We start from the raw sequence: 19,287 nt of genomic DNA, 5'->3' as shown, positions 1-19,287 counted from the left end.
TGTGGTTACCCGGAGCAGCAGTATGGCTTGCTACCAAGTTTCACCTGCGGGATGAATAATGCAACAATTCACAGGCAACTGGCATTACAACACCCTCCCACCCCCACCCCCCCAAAAAAACCACCCTGAAACTTCAAGCCACCTTAATGAGGAGCAAATGAACTCTGAAGCGCCTCGCTGGATTTCTCAAAAGTGTGGTCACTTTTGCTGATGTGGTTTTAATAGGAGGCAGAGAAAATATGAGGCTGCTGTCCTATAGGAAGGCATGAGCTTTGCAGAGTTTAATGGCACTTGGGTCTGAGTACTCACATATAGGATCAAACTGTTGAAGAAACAGGTTCCTAGCATTTGATGGCAGAAATTAATTTAAATGTGTGCCTTCTTGAATTCAAGGAGCACCAAGCAGAACTACCAGAGGGTGGGACTTCTGTGCTCTGCATGGCTCTTCATCCCATTCCAGGGCTTTAGCAGAAACAGAATAAATAAGGATATTTTATTTAGGTTGCAGAATTTGGATTACCTTGCATCAGAATTTGGGGTTTTTTGGGCGCAGTGTACACAAAAGGCAGGTCCCCCAGAGTGAGTTGATGTGGCAGTCTGAAATGATTACATAAGGCAAATCTTTGGGTTCAGGGGTGACTTCTCTGAAGTTTTGCTGTAATACAAGAAACAACATTTTTATTAGTATTTGAGATTAAAAGAAGGAAGGGCTAGATCTCTCTCTCTCTCTCTCTCTCTCTCTCTCTCTCTGTGTGTGTGTGTGTGTGTGTGTGTGTGTGTGGCGAAAGCCTATTTTGTGGTAGTTCACATTCATTTCAGTGAGACTTGGCCCAGGAGAACAGCTTTGTGGACTGCATTTTCCCTTTTAGTCAGCAGCCGCTGTGGCACGCTCCACACTTCAGCTAAAGCCTTGTCTGCGTATGCAATTCCAGATGTTGCTATAATTTTGCCCAACATTCCGTGAAAAAAGTCTGAAATGAACCAAAATCCAAGCCTCCTCCTCCACACTTCCAGCCTCTCTCAGAAACTGCTCATAAAAGATTGCTTAGGTTATTTTGAAAGGCTTCCTTAAACTTTGATCTTCTTTCACTAACTTGCTTTCCAAGTTTAACTTTAACCAGCTCCTAGTCATTTAATTCAATTCCACTCCAATCTGGATTCCATATGGGGCTGAGACACTTTCCTGGCAGGGCTCCAGCTTGGGTTAATATATACCAGGGCTTAGTTTTATTGTCCTGATACCAGAGGGCAAGGGAAAGTTATTTTTGTGCTCAGCAAAATAACAGATAAGAACTTACAAGTATAAAAGGGCAGGAAACTTGTGGTGTGCCCACAAGCCCCCCCCTCCTTCTAACTAAATGGAACAAGATAATTCTAAGATCTTCCCTTTTCTCCATAGCAAACAGGACATACACTGCAGAGTATAGAAGATCCAAATTTCTGAAAGAGAGATTGGTTGAGCCAGGGAGTGATGGTTTGGGACCAGGTTTTGGTGCATTCACAGCGCTATCAGTAAAGATGATCTTTCAATGACTTCTGATGTCAGGGCAAGCTCTAGTTTCCTATTACTTCTAAACTGGCTGAACTGTACCCTTCTTCTGTGATGGAGGTTTGGGGGCATGTCTTGCCCCCAGACCTCTCAACCAGGTTGCATTTAGCAGCATGGTCCAAAGGGAGGTCTGTAATCCTGCACAGAGTTTTTGATTGCAGGGAAGTTTTGGGAACCTTTGTATATGCTCCCTCCATCATGGATGGGAAAGGCAGGGCTGATGTGCACATGGTGACTTGTTTAGAGCCACAAGGCTGAGACAGGTTTTTGGTTTGAACCCATGTCTCCCTGGCCCAAGGTTTGCCTTCCTGCTTTTCCACATTACACAAAGCATTTTCCCTTAGGAAGGGGCAAAAGAAACTAAAGCGGTCCATTCTTTAGGACACAGACCAAGCCCTGCTGCACATGGGGTTCCGGACTTGAATTTTCTAAAAAAGAAAAACAGCTTAACCTGTAAATACGTTTAATGAAATACCATAGTCCCAGCGGGCAAAGTCAGTCGAAGGATGCAGGGATCGTTTTATATGGTGAACGTTCAAAATGAGATGAATTGTTGTTTTTCTTAGCTTTTTTTACCTTTTTATGACAATAAGCCACAAGCCTTAACAGGAATGAAAGAGAATTTGAGATTAATAACTTTGTCAAATCCAAAAGAACCATTGAGAGCGCTTAAGCCTTGTGAATATATTATGTTTTCTTCAGTCCCCAGTTGTGGTGGCAAACCCCAGGATCCCCACAGTGAGACCTTAAGCTTTCCTCAGGTGTATGTTGCTCTGGTTTTTAGTCGACTTGTGCCAGAGACCCGCAGACATTGAACCCGTTCACCCGTTAAATCTTACATTTGAGTGTGCTGATATCCAGCTTCTGTATGACTCTGGTCTAACACAATTACTTCTCCATTGAAATAGTGAACTTGTTGAAGTGTTAGGGCAGGGTTGGTGCACTTTTATGATAGGAGGCAAAGGGGCATTTCACAGAAACAGTGAGAGAACCCGGGACTTCTGGGTCACATCAAGAATGGTGTTGGTGGGATGTCCATTTTCTCAGTGTGGTGACATGAGAGAGATCATCTTCTTAAGTAACATGGTGCTCCTCAAATGTTGCTGGACTATAATTCCTATCATCCATGATGGTTGGTCATGCTGGCTGGGCATGATAGGAGCTGGAGTGGTTTGTTTGGGGAGAAGCACTTCAGATTTTTGTAGCACAAGAACTATTCAGGAAGCATCTCCCCCCCTCCCCATTTTTGCATACTAGAGCTTCGTTTTGTTTTGGAGTTGTGGCTTTTTGGCCCTTGAGTGCACCCTACCTAAAACAATTCCCAGCTGTTCATAGTTTTCCCCACCATCTAACATTTCCATTCCAGTCAGATTTGATCATAATTGTTGTCAACCTTGGAGAAAATTGGACTCTCTGAACCCACATATAATTACAGAAGAGCCACTAGTGTTGGAACAGATTTCCTTCCATAATGAATATAATCAAACTCTGACCACTGGTACTCAAACAGCTGCCAATAGTTGAGCAACCAGTTTGCCCTTGTCTCGATTTTGGATTGAAATAGTCGCTACGTGTTGATTTAAATGGGCGTAAGTTTATGATCTTGCATCCAGCAATGGAAGCGTACATTGCTTTGATTTTTAATGAGGTTAGTACATATGTACCTAGGTGCAGGATCTTTACCTTTACTTTCTGAATGTGAACGACAGAACTTTGGAACCACTTACGATTCCTCATTATAAGTTTCCAGTGTGTCTATTCCTCCCTGACATTCCCTATAATTTACACAGCTTTTTCTTATAAACATTGTGAGAGAAGCTAGTTCGTTTTGTTCAGCAGCTGGATGTTGTTCTCAGTTCTGCAATTATGGCATAGGCAAGTTTATGGATGGAATGAAGATGGTGACGAGTCAAGAGAAACACAATCTTAAGTTCAGCGTGCCTTTAAAAAACCTTGTTTTTGTCAAACCCCAGAAGAAAACAAAAGTTCTCTTCTACTGCTTTCAAAGCTTTTCATTAATACCGGAAGCTGATTATTGTTGGAGACAATAACAGAATTACAGAGTTGGGGGGTGGGGGTGGGCATCAAATGGCACCTACTCCAAACCTCTATCATTGCAGAAAGCCCACTACTCCGGCATCTCATTCAGACTCAGTTTAAAACATCTGAGAAGGGCTGAAATGTGTTGTGTCTGTTTGGCAGTCTGATCCACTATTCATGCCATCAAGAGGTTTGTCCTTAACCATTTGCAATCTAAATACTCCCCCCCCTTGTAATTCAAACCTGTTGGTTCAGATTCTACCCTTTGGAGCAATAGGAAAATAAAATTGTCATGTGACAGCCTCTTAATAGCCTCATTTGCAGACTAAATGTGCCTGACTCCTTCAGCTTTTCATCCTAGAGCTTAGGCCTGATCCACACCATACATTTAAAGCACATTATTTCCCCCAAAAAATTCTGGCAACAGCAGTTTCCACCTCATAGAGATATCAATCCCCAGCATCCTTAACAAACTGCAGTTCCCAGGATTCTTAGGGGGACACCATGTGTGTTGAATGTGGCTTTAAATGTAGGGTGTGGATCAGTCTCAAGGTCCCTGACCATCTTTGCTGCTTCCTTAGTTACATTCCATTTTGCTGGTATCTACTCCTTTGGCAGTGCCTTGGAGCAAAATGTTTAAAGGTGGTGGCCCCAGGGCAGGTGTTAGCTGTGGGGCCCCAGCAGCTTTCTGAAGGTGCTGGGTCTTAACGCTGGGCTTGGTGCATTTTGTTATTTTTGTTCTTTTAAGGTTAGGTGCATCCTTTGCTGTGTAATCATGAAATAACCTGTCTTAAAAGAACTGTCACACAAATTACTGGCCCCACTCTTCCTTGTGCTAATATTAGGAACACAAAAACCCAATAGTATACATAGCACTTCTCACCCTGGTCGGTATTTGAGGAGCTCTAATGGCAAACCTACCTCCAGGCAGTAGCTGGAGGTGAATGACTGCCGGCAAGAGAGGCTTGGCCATGGCGTAAATGAAATCTACATATTGTGTAATGTAGATTATGAGAATTCCTCAGTAAGACATGTTAACCGCAGGGGAAAAGCTGCAAGAAATAATGTAGACTTTTGACCAGCTTGCACCGACCCAGGAGTTTTCATGTCCATTTCTTCCTGTTGCAGAGAAGTACTGCAATTGAAGGAAATAAGTGTTCTACAGCGTTAGTTGCCTTGCAGTAAAGCCTATTGCCATGGTTTCAGCAGAAACCAAGAAGTCACTTGGCTAAAGGCACCTGGGCCTACACTGCAGATTCACAAGGCAAAATGTAAAAATATCTCCACTTTTCCTGTACAGAAGTAAACAGAGGGCTTTCAGATGCACTAGTTGGCAGTGGGGGTCAAGGGGTTGCAAGTGCGGGTAAGGGCTGCTTTAGGTTACTTCAGGTCACGACACTCCATCAAAGGAATTCCCAGTTGATTTGATAGCAAGCATGCACAATGCCAGCATTATGCCGTGGTCTCTTTAGCAGAGCTAGCATCCGGCTTTGGAAATGGAGTGAAATTGCTTTTCTTTCTCTTGCAGATTGGATTATTGGGGAGCATATGTGGTTTTTATTGCTTGCTTGGGATTCTGAGCATTGGGGATATCTAAACCTCTGCCAAAAGCAGAAAATGCATTAGTAAGCGTGATGCATGCATTTTTTGTTTTCTTAAAATATATTTATATTGCTCAACATGGTGGCGGCGGGGGGGGGGGAGAGAGATAGGCTTTGCTTTTCTAAGTGTGTAGGAGATTTCCTCATAAAAATGTCTCTATTCATAAATCTTAGCGGTAAATGATTCCTTCCCATAGCAACACACAAACTAGGAAGTCAATATAAGGGTAAAGGGACCCCTGACCGTTAGGTCCAGTCGTGGACGACTCTGGGGTTGCGGCGCTCATCTCGCTTTATTGGCCGAGGTTGCCGGCGTACAGCTTCCAGGTCATGTAGCCAGCATGACTAAGTCACTTCTGGCGAAGCAGAGTAGCGCACGGAAATGCCGTCTACCTTCCTGCCAGAGTGGTACCTATTTATCTACTTGCACTTTGACATGCTTTTGAACTGCTAGGTTGGCAGGAGCTGGGACCAAGCAACGGGAGATCACCCCATTGCGGGGATTCGAACCGCTGACCTTCTGTTTGGCAAGCCCTAGGCTCTGTGGTTTAGACCACAGTGCCACCCGTGTCCTTTTAGGAAGTCAATATAGAAGTGCATAAATGTGCTCCTTTCACCTTGTGAGAATCCTTAAGCACAAAGACCCATCACTTTTGATGGTCTGAATGTTGTTGGACTTTGAATAGCATATTGTAGAGTTTCTACATGTACTTCTTCTCCTACCAACCCCCACCTTAATGCAGAAAGCACCTGGTGCACTGTGAAGATTTTATATAAGGTAATAAATGTTGGGGGAACTTGCTCTTGCATGTTTGTTACAAGTGATCCTAACTGTGGCATTGAGTAGACTCAAGCACTCACATGTCACAGAAGAGATTTGCCCATCCAGTGCCTGCCATCTCCACTGTGATAATGACTTCTAGGTGCATGCTGCTTCAGGTAGTTACATGACAAGTGCATAAAGGAAGGCACGAATCACTCAGACGTCTTCTAGGCACTTCCTTGTAGTGTCTAAATTAAAGCACCCTTTGTCAAGCATGCTCAAGAGTTGTGTACAGAAACCCCAAAGTAGTATTCAGTACTGTATGTGCTTTCCCTTGCATTAGTTCCTTGTACTAATCATTCTTGCATCAAAGAGGGAACAATTTCTCTGCTCAGGCTTCTCTTCCTCTTGAAAAAGTCGTGCTTTGTATGTGTAATCCTATTATATGAAGTACTGAGCTGTATATAAATCATCTGGCTGGAGCAATTGGTTGGATTTGGAGACATAATCCTTCAGGTTGGGTCAGTGCTTCTCTGGGACCTTCTGTTCTGCAATATTAGATTTCTAAGCTGAGGCAAGGAAATTCAGCATTCTAGGCGCTAGCTAGCTATGCTGGGGTGAGCACAAGGTAGGTCAGCATCTCTTGGTGGATCTTTGGGTGATTTTCAGTAGACCAGGAAGGGTTTTCTGACTCCCAATTGCTTAACAATAGCACCTGAGTTAAGTGGCCGAAATGAAGAAAGCTGACCAGAAGAGGGCTTTTGTGTGAAAAACTCAGCTTAGTTCCCATGCTGAAAGCCATATGTCTGTTGCAAGCACCAGGCTCTGCTTGGTGGGTCACAGGAATCTTATAAAAAGCAAAAGTATGTCTGACAAGTCCAAAGTCTACCCACCCTCCTGACCAAAACCGTCAAATGTTACTTGTATTGGACTAGGCAGATGTTCTCTGGGAGTGGACTCTTGTTGTAGTGATGCCCTCTTGAGTTCCTTGTTCTGCCCTGTTATCCCTTGCAAAAAGTAATAAGCAAACTGGGCTGAACCTTTACTTGATTATCCAGAAATCCAGTCCCCTCAGTTTAGGAGTGGATGCCGTATTCAAACAAGAGTTTGCATTCAGATAAAACAAGAAACAACCCAAGGTATCCTTTCCATCTAGGCTGGCTACTTACCTAGTTGAGACTTCTCCATGGGGAACAGTATCTGACCAGGTCGTAGGATTATGATCCTAAGCACATTTACTGGAATGTGTTATATTCTGCTTCTTAGGTCCAGGGTGGTTAACCTGTAGCTCTCCAGATGTTGCTGGATTATAGCTTCCCTCATCCCTGACCATTGGCCATGCTGATGGGAGTTGTACTCCAACAACATATGGCTGGTCACAGGTTAGCTGCTCCTCCTGAATTTCTCAGCTGTTGTGGGTGATTTTCTCTATAGTAACAGAATACTAGTGTGGTAGCTAGCGACTCACAGGATACAGTGAAGTTGTAGAAGCAGCCACTGGTGGATTCTATGAGCTGACGGTGTGCACATTAATGCCTTTCATGTGGCTATAAAAAGGGGGCGGAGTGAAGGGCAACTGATTCACATCTTCTTAATTCCATTGAAATCAGTTGGACTCTTTTTCCAGTCCTGAAGAGCCAGTGTGGTGTAGTGGTTAGATAATCAGACTAGGACCTGGGAGACCAGGGTTCAAACCCCCACTCAGCCATGAAGTTCGCTGGGTAACCTTGGGCCAGTCGCTGCCTCTCAACCTAACCTACCTCACAGGGTTGTTGTGGGGATTAATTGAGGAGAACCATGCACACCACCTTGAGCTCCATGGAGAAAAAAAGTGGAATATAAACATAAAATAAAATAAAAAATGAGTTTAAGGATGGGATCCCAGGCTACTTGTTTCACTTTTGCTCAAATGGAAGAAATATAGTCATTAAATAGCAGGTGGTATGAGAGGAGGGCAAAGGTTCTATAATCTTCCAGTGCTTCAGTTCTGCCTTAAGCCACCAATGAGCTTAATTTTGGATCCTTACTACAGTTGGTGGAGGAGGGTTTTCACGTTTATGATGGTTGCAAGTGCCTTGTTGGGATGACAAAGAAGGTCGTGTTCTTCACCCAACCCCCTTCCCAGTCTCTGGGCCCCTAGCGGGTAGATTTAATTAGCATGTTGCTAGATAGGGCAGACCTCTGAGAGAAAAGGAATTCCATAACTGAATAGGGTATTATAGAAACATCTGCACTCCTAACAGCACCCACCTTCTCCCGGCAGAAGTAGCTGGCCCTGTACAAAGAGCAGCTACATTCTTCCCTTGATTAGATTAGCAATAGGGTCTCTCTACTGCAGGGGTCAGCAACCCTTTTCAGCCGTCCCTCAGACCATGTGGTGGGCCAGACTATATTTAGGGGGGAAAATAAAAATGAACAAATTCCTATGCCCCACAAATAACTCAGAGATGCATTTAAAATAAAAGGACACATTCTACTCATGTAAAAACACGCTGATTCCCGGACTGTCCATGGGCCGAATTGAGAAGGTGAATGGGCCAGATCCGGCCCCCGGGCCTTAGGTTGCCTACGCCTGCAGTAGGGTCTCTCTACTGTTTCTAGCCTACATGATTCTTGGGAGCTGTAATAGATCTGGCCTTGAGTCTCTACTTGATCTTCCTGTCTCAGCCACTTATGACATAAGAACCTTTGTTTCTTGAAACATACTTGAATCAGCATTTTCTTAGACCAATGAGGTTTTGGAGCAGACCTACTACAGAAGATTTGTTTATGTGACTTTTTACATGGCACTATTCTAATTTCCAAATTATATCCCAGTGTGTGTTTGTGTTTGATCACAAAGGTCACCAAGTAGCCAAGGGATGGGGACTTTCTTACTTGTGATCTGGTCCCCGTGATCATGATTTGTGCAGAAAAAGTGCCAGGCAAACCTGACATTTATGAATGTGATTTGCTGAGGCTCCCATAACCGTCCTCTGGCACACAGCTGCCATGATTATTGTGAAGCATTTCTGCACCTTGTGGCTGGAGAGAAAACAAGTAGAAAATGGCCCCGACCAACAAACCTGGAGAGCCTGCCCGGATTCTGCATTTCCATAGTTTTAAGCCATAGAAAAGATCTACACCATCTTGAATTGCCAGCTTGTCACGATCAAACTTTTCCATGTATAACTCTTCTCTTTGCACTCCGTGCAGTTAGGTATGGGAGTGACTTTGGTTTAAATTTCCAAAGGAGTGCCAAAAAGGTGGCAGGCGTTCAAAACAAAACAAACAAGACTGTAGGCATGGCACTTGAATGGTTTTTCACTGTGGCAATTATTAAAGATAACCACCTTCCCCGCTGTAGCACCTGCTTCCTGGATCATCCACCACCCACATTACTTTCCACTTAGATGACAGTTGTGTATGAGAGAAGAAATAAACCCCTATAAAGGTTAATGATAAGAAAAATAAGATTATGATTGCCACCAGATAGCCAAATTAACTCAGAAGCAGGGAAGAACCTGCTGTAAATCTAGTCTTTAAAGTGGGGGGCGGGGGCGGGAATCCTCAGACCCAGGGGCCTCAACTGTGTCTATCTGGCCCTCTGATCTCTCCCCATACCACCTTCTCTCCTCCAGCCTTGCCTCTCGCCAGTCCTGCTTCATAACTTCCTTAGGTGTTTTTGTCTGGCTGGAAAATGTCATTGAAGTCTAACGATGCTTTTAACTTGCTTGGAGGGGGAGTGTGAGTAGAAACTAACCTCTTGTGCATAGGTGGATGTGTTGCCACCAAACCTTTAGAAGACATCTAAAGGCAGCCCTGTTTAGGGAAGCTTTTAATGTTTACTAGGTTATTGTATTTTAGTGTTTTGGTGGAAGCCACCCAGAGTGGCTGAGGAAACCCAGCCAGATGGGCGGGGTATAAATAAAAAATTATTATTATTATTGCTATGCCCATTTTTGCCACTGGCCCACCAACCTTTGATATGTGCAGCATCCACACACATCCCCCTCCCCTTCAAGAAGGGAAGGTGGGCTTCAGACTGAAAAACGGCCACATCCACACCACACATGCCAAGCACTCAGATCACTTTAACAGATGTGGTTTTCCTGACGTAATCCTGGGACCTGTAGTTTGTTAAGGGCGTTTTTGAAGTGGAGTAAGAGTTCTTGAAATGTATCGTGTGGACATGGCCAAAGGTCCCTCCCCTGCTTGATAGGGCATTCTTTCTGACAAGCTAAAGATGTGAGCTCCCTGCATGCTGCTTTCAGTGGTGCATCAAGCATGACCTTTGAGGTTAAAGGGTGTGTGTGTGTGTTTAGTGAAAATCCTTCAGTTTTTGTGGCATTCACGTTCACGTTCTTGAGATACTGAAATGCCCTTTCTGTTTTCCTCAGCTCCCTGCCGACCTTGCAGTGACACGGAAGTCCTCTTGGCTGTCTGCACTAGTGACTTCGGTAAGTTTATTTGATTTCTCCGTTGCTGTTTCCTTCACCATCATGCTCTCAAACCCCTCTTTCCCCACTCCCTCATTGTGACAACCTGCTGGATTTGGCTTGCAGAGACCTCAGCAAACAGTGAGCAAACTGAAAGCTCCGGATTGCAACAAACAAGGGAGTCCTTTTCTTCCCATTTCGGAGTAAACAAAGTGTGTCCAGAAGCACAAAGGGGGAAAGGGAGGAAAGGGCTTTTATGGGTTTTAGCTCTGAAGAGCTTCAATTAAAGTCATTGTATTTGGCTAGCTCTTTTCTGTGCTGGACAAAGAGGGACAGGCGGCAATAATAGAGGTAGAAGTTCAAAGGTTTTTAGGGGAAAGCATTAGGAATTGCCCTCTTGATGTTCCTAAATGGAACCTTAACAAAAGCCCAAATACTCAAATGCCTGTTTTCATATAAATGTGGGTTGGGTTTTTTTTTTTGGGGGGGGGGTAAAAATGGATGAGTTTTACATGTTATCCCTTTATGATGTGGATGGAGTAGGGCCCTTTTCTACACCATAGGCCTTTTTGTCCCCATAGAGGCCAACCCACAATGTCCTTTAAGAATAGCAGAATATGAGATGGGGCAGTCTGTGTCAGGATGGAATAGGATAATGCTGTGCTGGTCAGGGAGCATTGCGCCTAGCCATGTCACTTTGCAGTTTAATTTGGCCCATATGACTGGGCTCACCTTTCAGTAAGCTGGAAGTCCATGATGGGCGGTGAAATTAGATTTGAAAAACTGAAAGTTAAAACAGTTCCAATTCAAAGAACTGTCTGTGAGCTGTGAACCACTGAGAAAACAGATCTCTTTCATGTGTGTATCCACTGAAACTGTGGCATATAGTCTCACATGTGTACAGTCATACCTCGGGTTACAGATGCTTCAGGTTGCATTTTTTTGGGTTACGGACATGCCGAAACCTGGAAGTACCAGAACGGTTTACTTCCGGGTTTCAGCAGGCGCGCATGCACAGAAGTGCTAAATTGTGCTTTACACATGCGCAGAAGTGCCAAATCGCAACCCGCGCATGTGCAGACGTACTGCTGCGGGTTGCAAACGTGCATCCTGCACGGATCACGTTCGCAGCCCGAGCGTCCACTGTATATGAATTGCTGTGGAGTAAATGGCTCTGATCAGTTTTGTAAGCAGAGAGCATGCCAGAATATGTAAGCTTGATTGCTTTATTTTGCTCTAAATATATTTTGCCTGAGACAGTCTGATACAGTAGTTCCTATTTGGGGTTTGAAAATTTCCAACACCCTGAGTTCAACTACTACAAGGTATCCTCTTTCTTTCCAGCCTCCCCCAATGGTCTGCACACAATGATCTTATGCCCCCCTTAGTGTCTGATGCCTCAGCTACTAATGTGTTTTAAAGTAAAGTAAAGGTAACGGACCCCTGACAGTTAAGTCCAGACTCTGGGGTTGCGGTGCTCATCTCGCGTTACAGGCTGAGGGAGCTGGCGGTTGTCCACAGACAGTTTTTCTGGGTCATGTGGCCAGCATGACTAAGCCGCTTCTGGTGAACCAGAGCAGTGCACAGAAACGCCGTTTACCTTCCTGCCGGAGTGGTACCTATTTATCTACTTGCAATTTGACGTGCTTTCGAACTGCTAGCTTGGCAGGAGCAGGGACCGAGCAACGGGAGCTCACCCTTTCGTGGGGATTTGAACCACCGACCCTTCCGATCGGCAAGCCCTAGGCTCAGTGATTTAGACCACAGCACCACCTGCCACCATGTGTTTTACCTTGCTTATTTCAAATGGTGGTATGTCTCGTGTTGGGGAGGGTGCTTTTCTTCATCTGCTGAATGGGACCCTAGACTTCTGCCCTACCCTGATGCCGCCACTGAGAAAGACAAGTGGCTTTGCCCAACGTGACTTGCGAGGTAGCTGTTTTCCTCCTAGTGATCGTTAGAGAGCATTAAAGCAATTTTCCCACGCTTGGAATGTTAAGGAAATGTTGTAATGAAACAGCTGGGCATGTTGGGTCTTGGACATGTGCTGCAGATATAAATACAGTGAACAGAATGGGCAATATTCTGACTGGGGGCGTGAGGGTGCAGCACCCAGGAATTGCAGTGGGATTGATCTAGGTTAGCCATGCTGGAAAATGCTGCCCAGACAGGTGGCATCTTGCTGCAAGTGTTTCTCCCTGGCAGTGTGCCAGAGAATTCAATGTAAATGTTCCTGGGCCATTAATAGAATGCAACTGAAATGTCCCTCTCTCTCTGTGTGTATTTTATAACCTTAACCATGCAAACCCTATTCGGTGGTACTTTCTGTAGGAGGAATTTTGAGTATGATATAACACTTTGTTGTGAGTAACGTCTTCAAAAGAAGACAAATCTGGCTGCCTGTTGTAAATTTAACATTAAAAATGCTACTCATGCAGGTGTTATGACTTCAGTGCAGGAATATACAATGAAGCTGAGAAATACCCTAAAGCAGGAAGCCCATACTTGGGTCTCCAGCTGTTTTTGGACTACAACTTCCATCATCCCTAGCTAGCAGGACCAGTGATATTGGGAATTGTAGTCCAAAACAGCTGGAGACACAAGTTTGGGGAACTCTGTTCTAAAGGAAATGTGTTTTGAGGGCAACATTGCTTGAATTGTACCTCACTTTCTGGTGGTGCCACCGTCCATTGTCTTCAAGGGTGCTGCTGAATTTAGTTGCCCCAATTATAATCCTTATGCAGAACCCAACTGATATTAAGTGGATGTATAAACTCTCAACCTAATTATGTGTCCAAATCTTTCTCCCCAGTTGTCAGAGGTACCATCCAAAATGTAATCAATGAGGAGGAACAGCAAGATTCCATCATTGACGTGAGTGTGAACAGAATCTACAGGCAGAAGACCAAGATCTTCAAGCCCGCAGAGGAGAGTGGGAGGTGGCGAGGACAGATCAAGACCCTGCTGCAATGTGGGGTGAAACCAGGAGAAGGAGACTTCCTCTTCATGGGCCACATGCACTTTGGGGAGGCCAGGTTAGGCTGTGCCCCTCGCATCAAAGACTTCCAAAGGATGTACAAAGAGGCCAAGGACAAAGGGCTGAATCCATGTGAAATTGGCCCAGACTGAAAATGGCATTCCTGAACCCTTGGGGCTCGGCCAAAACTAATTCTTAGTTGCTGCAGATGCGCTGATCTAAATGGAACTAATAACTTGGAGTGGAACAATCTGATGTCAGGAGTGACATTGTTCTCCTTTTTGGAGGTCCTTAAGAGGTGATTGGAGGAGCATCTATCAGGGAGGGTCCAAGTCTAGTGACTCCTGCTGAAGCAGGAGGCTGGAGTCCATGACCCTTGAGGTACCATATAACTGTTATGATCTTACGAAATACAAGAACCACAGAAGCCAATCCTTGAGGCCAATGGCACTGTTACACGAATGGAGGTACGAACCAAACGATCCAAGACTGGACTGCAATCCCACATCTTGTCCACGTGAACTAAATTATTATTTTTTTGTAACTTCCTTAGGAAAATGACGAAAGAAGAAATGTGTCACAATCTCCATGTCTTAAAAATACCAGTCGACTGATGACCCTTTGTATCTTTGTAATACTAATGTTTTAAAAATGTGTTAAGCAGATGTAGCATTGTTGCATGGCATAAGAGGATGACAGCATGGTAGAAGCCGGTGAAACCATCTTAACGTGGATGCTTTGTAAAAAGCTTGGTGTACAATAATTGAAATTGTTTCTTATGACAGAAATTTATGAAACCAAACACTTTCTTTCCTTTTTAAAAAAAAATTAAAAGAATGTACAATTGCCACCTGCAATTTTTGCTCAGGCTGGTGAGTTGTTTCCAGAGAAATAAAAAGTTCCTGGATTTGAGCCAGTGTTATTGTGACTTCCATACATTCTTCCCTTCCCTGCTTTAAATATTTCATGGTTCAGGATGCAAAGGTGCTCTTCTGTATCAGAGAGGTGACAAAAATACTGCTTAACTCTCATGCTTCCCTTGTTTCATGTTCAAACATGTGCCAGATGTCTGCACTGACTTCTGTCTGGGTACAAGTTACGGTGTCAGTCTTGAAATGTTGCACCCTGTAAAAGGTAAAGGGACCCCTGACCATTAGGTCCAGTCGTGGACGACTGGGGTTTTGGTGCTCATCTCGCTTTACTGCCCAAGGGAGCTAGCATACAGCTTCTGGGTCATGTGGTAGCACCCTGTACCACTCAGCTAACCAAGGATGCTGTTTCCTTACCTTCCATATAACATTCCCAAGATTTGCCAAGAATGCCACCTTAATTATGACAGCCCTGCAGAGATTCTAATACTCAAAGACCTATAGAAGAGATTTGGTAAGTGTCCCACCCTAAACAGAACTTGCATTTTGTTGGAACACTCATGAGTGTATTTCAAAAGCATTGGAGGGGACAGCTTATAGATAGGGTTCATTGTTGTAGAGAGCAGCCTAACTTGCTATATGTATTCAATGACATTTTTAATAATTCTACCTGGGGGTGTAAATTTGCTTGAACATTGGAAACGTAAATATATTAAAGTCCGAATTATCACAACCACTTGTTCAGGTAAAGCTGTTACCTCTGCTCTTTCCCAGTTTTATAACTTTCAGCAGGTACGTGATTCCTCCATTTCTCTTCTGCTTAGCCTATAGGCTGAAAAGTTGCACTCCTAAATTAAATCCAGGATGCTGATCACCAGGAATGACTTTGAATTCTTAGTTCCATTTATATGTGAAATGGGGCATTCGGACATTTGAATGAGTATTGCTAGAGAAGAACAGCTTGGGTGGATGTTTGACCACTTTTCACCAGATGCTGCTTTGCAACATAAGATGTTTCAGCTAGTTTTCTGTGGCCACTTCAAAGTCTGCAAAAGTAGAAGCAGCAGCTTGCTGCAGCTCATCTGAGCTAATTCCCAAGAACCTTTCAGATCTCCCCACTCGCCTGGCTCTGAAGGTGGCACACACGCACACTGGAAGCAAATCAACAGTCAATAAACATTCAGCAAAAACAGAGACTTAATAACAACCTTCTGCAAATTATGCAGATTAAAAGGGAGTTATTAATTGGCCCCTATACAATAACAGGAGGAGGAATCCTTTACTCACTTAGGCTGTTGTTTGAACCTCCTCTCATGCTTACTACGATACAATACGATAATCTTTATTGTCATTATCCCATACAGAACAACGAAATTGAAAAATCTACATCCGACATTCAAAAACCAACAAACTTGCTGTCCCAACTATCCCAGCCTGGTTAGCTCCTAAAAACTCTGATACCCCATAATTGAATACAGTATATTCACATAGAGACTACCTTACACTGCGTTTAAAACCAAAACTAAGTATTCCATTTGAGGAATTTTTCCTCCACCTCGTCCCGATCCCGTCCCCTGCATCTCTTAACAAGGGGACTCCACTCCCAGTTATGTACCCATTTTCCAAAGAAGACTAGCCCATCCATATAGTACATTTCTGTGATCTGAGTGATTCTGGCTCCCTCCTTTATCCTGCAAACCCTGTTTGGAGCCTGGCTTCCTGCCTGCTGCCTCCAGCCACGCTGCACACCCCACGGCCTGCTGTGTAGCTGCTGCCAGCAACGTCCCCCGAGGTCTTTATCCTCCCTTACATCTTGTGCTTTGCCACACGGCAAGTTCTCTTTTGTGTGGGAAGTTTAAAAAAAAAAATTGCTGACATGCATTGCTACATGCCTATTATCACAATACTGGCAGGTGCACACATTAAAATTACAGAGTGTGCAAGGAAGGCACTGGCTGAACTGTAATTTAATACACAGCCTGTCTGTCTTTCTTATTATATTTTTGTAAAGAGGGATTGTCATGGTCTTGATCATGAGCCACCCTGGATGGCCAGTAAGGCTACACCCTGTCCTTCGCAGAATGATGTCTAATTTGCAATATCTCCTACCTGCATACATAGCCGTTGGCCACAGCCAACACGCCCAGTCTTGTCTGATCTAGGAAACTCAGCAGGGCTGGGCCCAGTTTGTACTTGGATGAAAGATGACCTGGAAATACTGGGTGCTGTATCTGCATTTCATGCAGAAGGTCTCAGGTTCAAACCCCAGCATCTCCAGGTAGGACCGGGAGTGTCCTCTGTTTGAAACACTGGAGAAGCCACTGCCAGTCAGTGTTGAAAATGGTGAGTTAGATGGACCAATGGTCTGGCTCTTTGTAAAGGTCCCTATGTTACTATAGCACTTGCTTGTCTAAGGCTGTGTTTAGACCAAGTGCCAGCTTGGGTTGGTTTTTAAAAATACAATGATGATGGGTTGGAGATCATAGTCCCTACTTGGAAGTGCTAAACTTTGGACGTGGTGAAAGAAAGGCCACTGTGAATACCCCTTTTCCTTACAACTACAGCTGAATTAGATTCTTACTCAGATTCAAAATAGGGTAACACTTTAGAACGGGTTTCCCAGACTTGGGTCTCCAGCTGTTTTTGGACTACAACTCCCATAATCTCTAGTTAGCAGGAACAGTTGTCAAGGATGATGGGAATTGTAGTCCAAAAACAGCTGGAGATCCAAGTTTGGGAAGCACTGCTTTAGAGCCTGAGTTTTCTTAATTTTTCAAAAAGGCATCTTTTCCTTTCAACATTTTGATGGATTTTGTTTAAAATACATCCCCCCCTGAATCATTCATTTGAGGTTAAAATGGTAGTTAATGGCTTTGATGCAATAGCGTTAATAGGCAGCACTTTTCTCCGACTCAGACTCTGGTGGCATTCATAATGAGAAATGGCTGGGGCAGTGATGCTGCTAGAATTGGGGAAATGGCTGTGTGACCAGATTTGCACAATGTGGTAAGCCAAGCTATGATTCAATGACAACATGGTGCGAATGGGTAGGCTTCCAGAGAGGAACCTTCAGCTGTTTCCTATTCTGTGGCCCTAGCTGCACCACATTGTGTCAAGCCAGGGTTTAGCTTTGCATGCTGTCTAAACCAGGGCTTGTAGTTATTTTTGTGAACTGCCCTGAGATATTCGGATGAAGGGCAGTATATCAAAACAAACGAACAACACCTCCCCTTTCACTAACCATGAGCTGTAGCCAATAAAAAACCTTGAACATAAGCCTTGGCTACAGCTTGTGGTTAGTGAGGAGAGAGCTTAACCATGAGCCTCTGTGTATGAGGCCAAACTTTGGCTTAGCTCAATGTGGTGCGACAGGAAAAAGGACTGGGGAGGTGGGGAGCAAAGCAGCCTCAAGCCCCTCTCCAGGAGGCTACATGTTTGCACAAAGCCATAGTTTGACTCATCATGTGAACCAGCTCTGTAGTATATGTGTATTATTATTAAAACTATTATTTATTAATAATTACATGACCTTCCCCTTAAGGTTCCAGGGTGGGGTACAGCAATTAAAACATGATATTAAAAACAGTTTAAAACAACTTTACTCCTGCCTATATATGTGCAGCTTGGCTCCCACCAATGCATCATTGTGAGGGGGCGGGGGTTGTGAACTTGTACACAACTGAGAAAGAGCTGTGCCTACCTATCTGAAGGGGAATGTGCCTGAGGAAACTTGCCCCAAGTGATCCCCATTTGCGATACAAAGGGATTGTAGGATGAACGCATTTCCAACGTCGTTCATAAACAAGCATACTATCCCCCGAAGGCAAAGGTGACATCTTCGCTGGGAAGCATAGCATCAAAGGAGAGTTCCATTTGCCAGGAACAATAAATTCAAGATGGCGTCTGTTCTGTCATAATCCAACTTCAGAGGAAGAGCCTCCTCAGTTTATTAGCTCTCTGATTAGGAGTCTGGAGAACATGTTGCAGGAGATGATGAGTGGGCTGTCTGGACTGGCCTATTTGTGTGTGTGCACGCCCTGAACTGGAAGAGTAAGGGTGTGGTAAACAACATTTCCCTGAAGGAAAGTTTGGAGCCTGCCATTATGAGTTTGTTTTTGTGTACTGCCACTGCAACTGCTGCAGTTCCTGCTTAGAAAAGGGATACACTTTCCTGCAAGCACCTTGAATGATCTTAAGATGTATTTGGACCGCTGTCTAGAAAAACCTATTATGTGCATTTTAGCAAAGTTTCCTTCGGTTTCTACAAGATAGAAATATGACACCTGCCAGACATATGGGGTTCTAGTAGGCTTAAGAGCTCCATGTTTGTGTGAGAGACCTGTTTTTCCTGCAGTGCTGATCTGGTCTGTCTTTTCTGGTCCATACATTGTAAGGCATCCTGCCAACACCCGCCTTTTTCTGTAGACACAAGGACTGCTGTTAATGCACTGGAGCAGACTTCCTCAAACTCGGCCCTCCAGATGTTTTTGGCCTACAACTCCCATGATCCCTAGCTAGCAGGACCAGTGGTCAGGGATGGTGGTAATTGTAGTCTCAAAACATCTGGAGGGCCGAGTTTGAGGAATCCTGCACTGGAAGAATGAGACAGGATGGCCAGGTGCAAAATAGGCTCCTGCACCTTTAATAGTTGCATAGAAGAAGGAAATCAGCAGGTGTAGCTTGCTAAAATTCCCCCTTCTGCAAAACCTCTGTCTGCCAGTAGCTGTAATACACACATGCCCCTGTAAATTCTCTACCACAAATTCAGCCTCAAGGAAAACTCAGATTCTCAAATTTGGCAGCTGGGTCATGCAAGTAAGTATAATTCTGGAAGTTTATTTTGCATAGTGGTGTGAATGTTCTTTCCCCAGTGTATAGATATTAGAAAACAACTCACTGGGTTGCAAACTTTTTTATGAACAGCCACTGCCTATAATATGACTTAACATGCAACACTGAATCTTTTCTTGGCATGGAGTTTAAGTGATAGAAGAAGCATTTCTTGCTTAATGCACTTAAGTGCAGCCCTGTGTATGTGAGTGTGTGTGTCTACTCCGAAGGGCACCTTGT

General features: G+C 44.2%; 1 protein-coding gene across 1 annotated transcript in view; it reads left to right on the top strand.

Moving 5' to 3' along the window:
• Positions 1–14,260, top strand: part of METRNL (meteorin like, glial cell differentiation regulator) — a 28,303-nt gene extending 14,043 nt beyond the window's left edge. The window contains exons 3-4 of the mRNA XM_083428434.1: positions 10,333–10,392; positions 13,184–14,260. Of these exons, the coding sequence (XP_083284560.1) occupies positions 10,333–10,392; positions 13,184–13,500 (377 nt within the window). The 3' untranslated portion in view covers positions 13,501–14,260. The remainder of the gene's footprint in view (positions 1–10,332; positions 10,393–13,183) is intronic.
• Positions 14,261–19,287: the final 5,027 nt, after the last annotated feature.

This window comes from Podarcis tiliguerta, assembly GCF_965153285.1.
Source record: "Podarcis tiliguerta genome assembly, chromosome: 2".
Classification (NCBI taxonomy): domain Eukaryota; kingdom Metazoa; phylum Chordata; class Lepidosauria; order Squamata; family Lacertidae; genus Podarcis; species Podarcis tiliguerta.
This window is presented reverse-complemented; position numbering and strand designations above follow the sequence as displayed.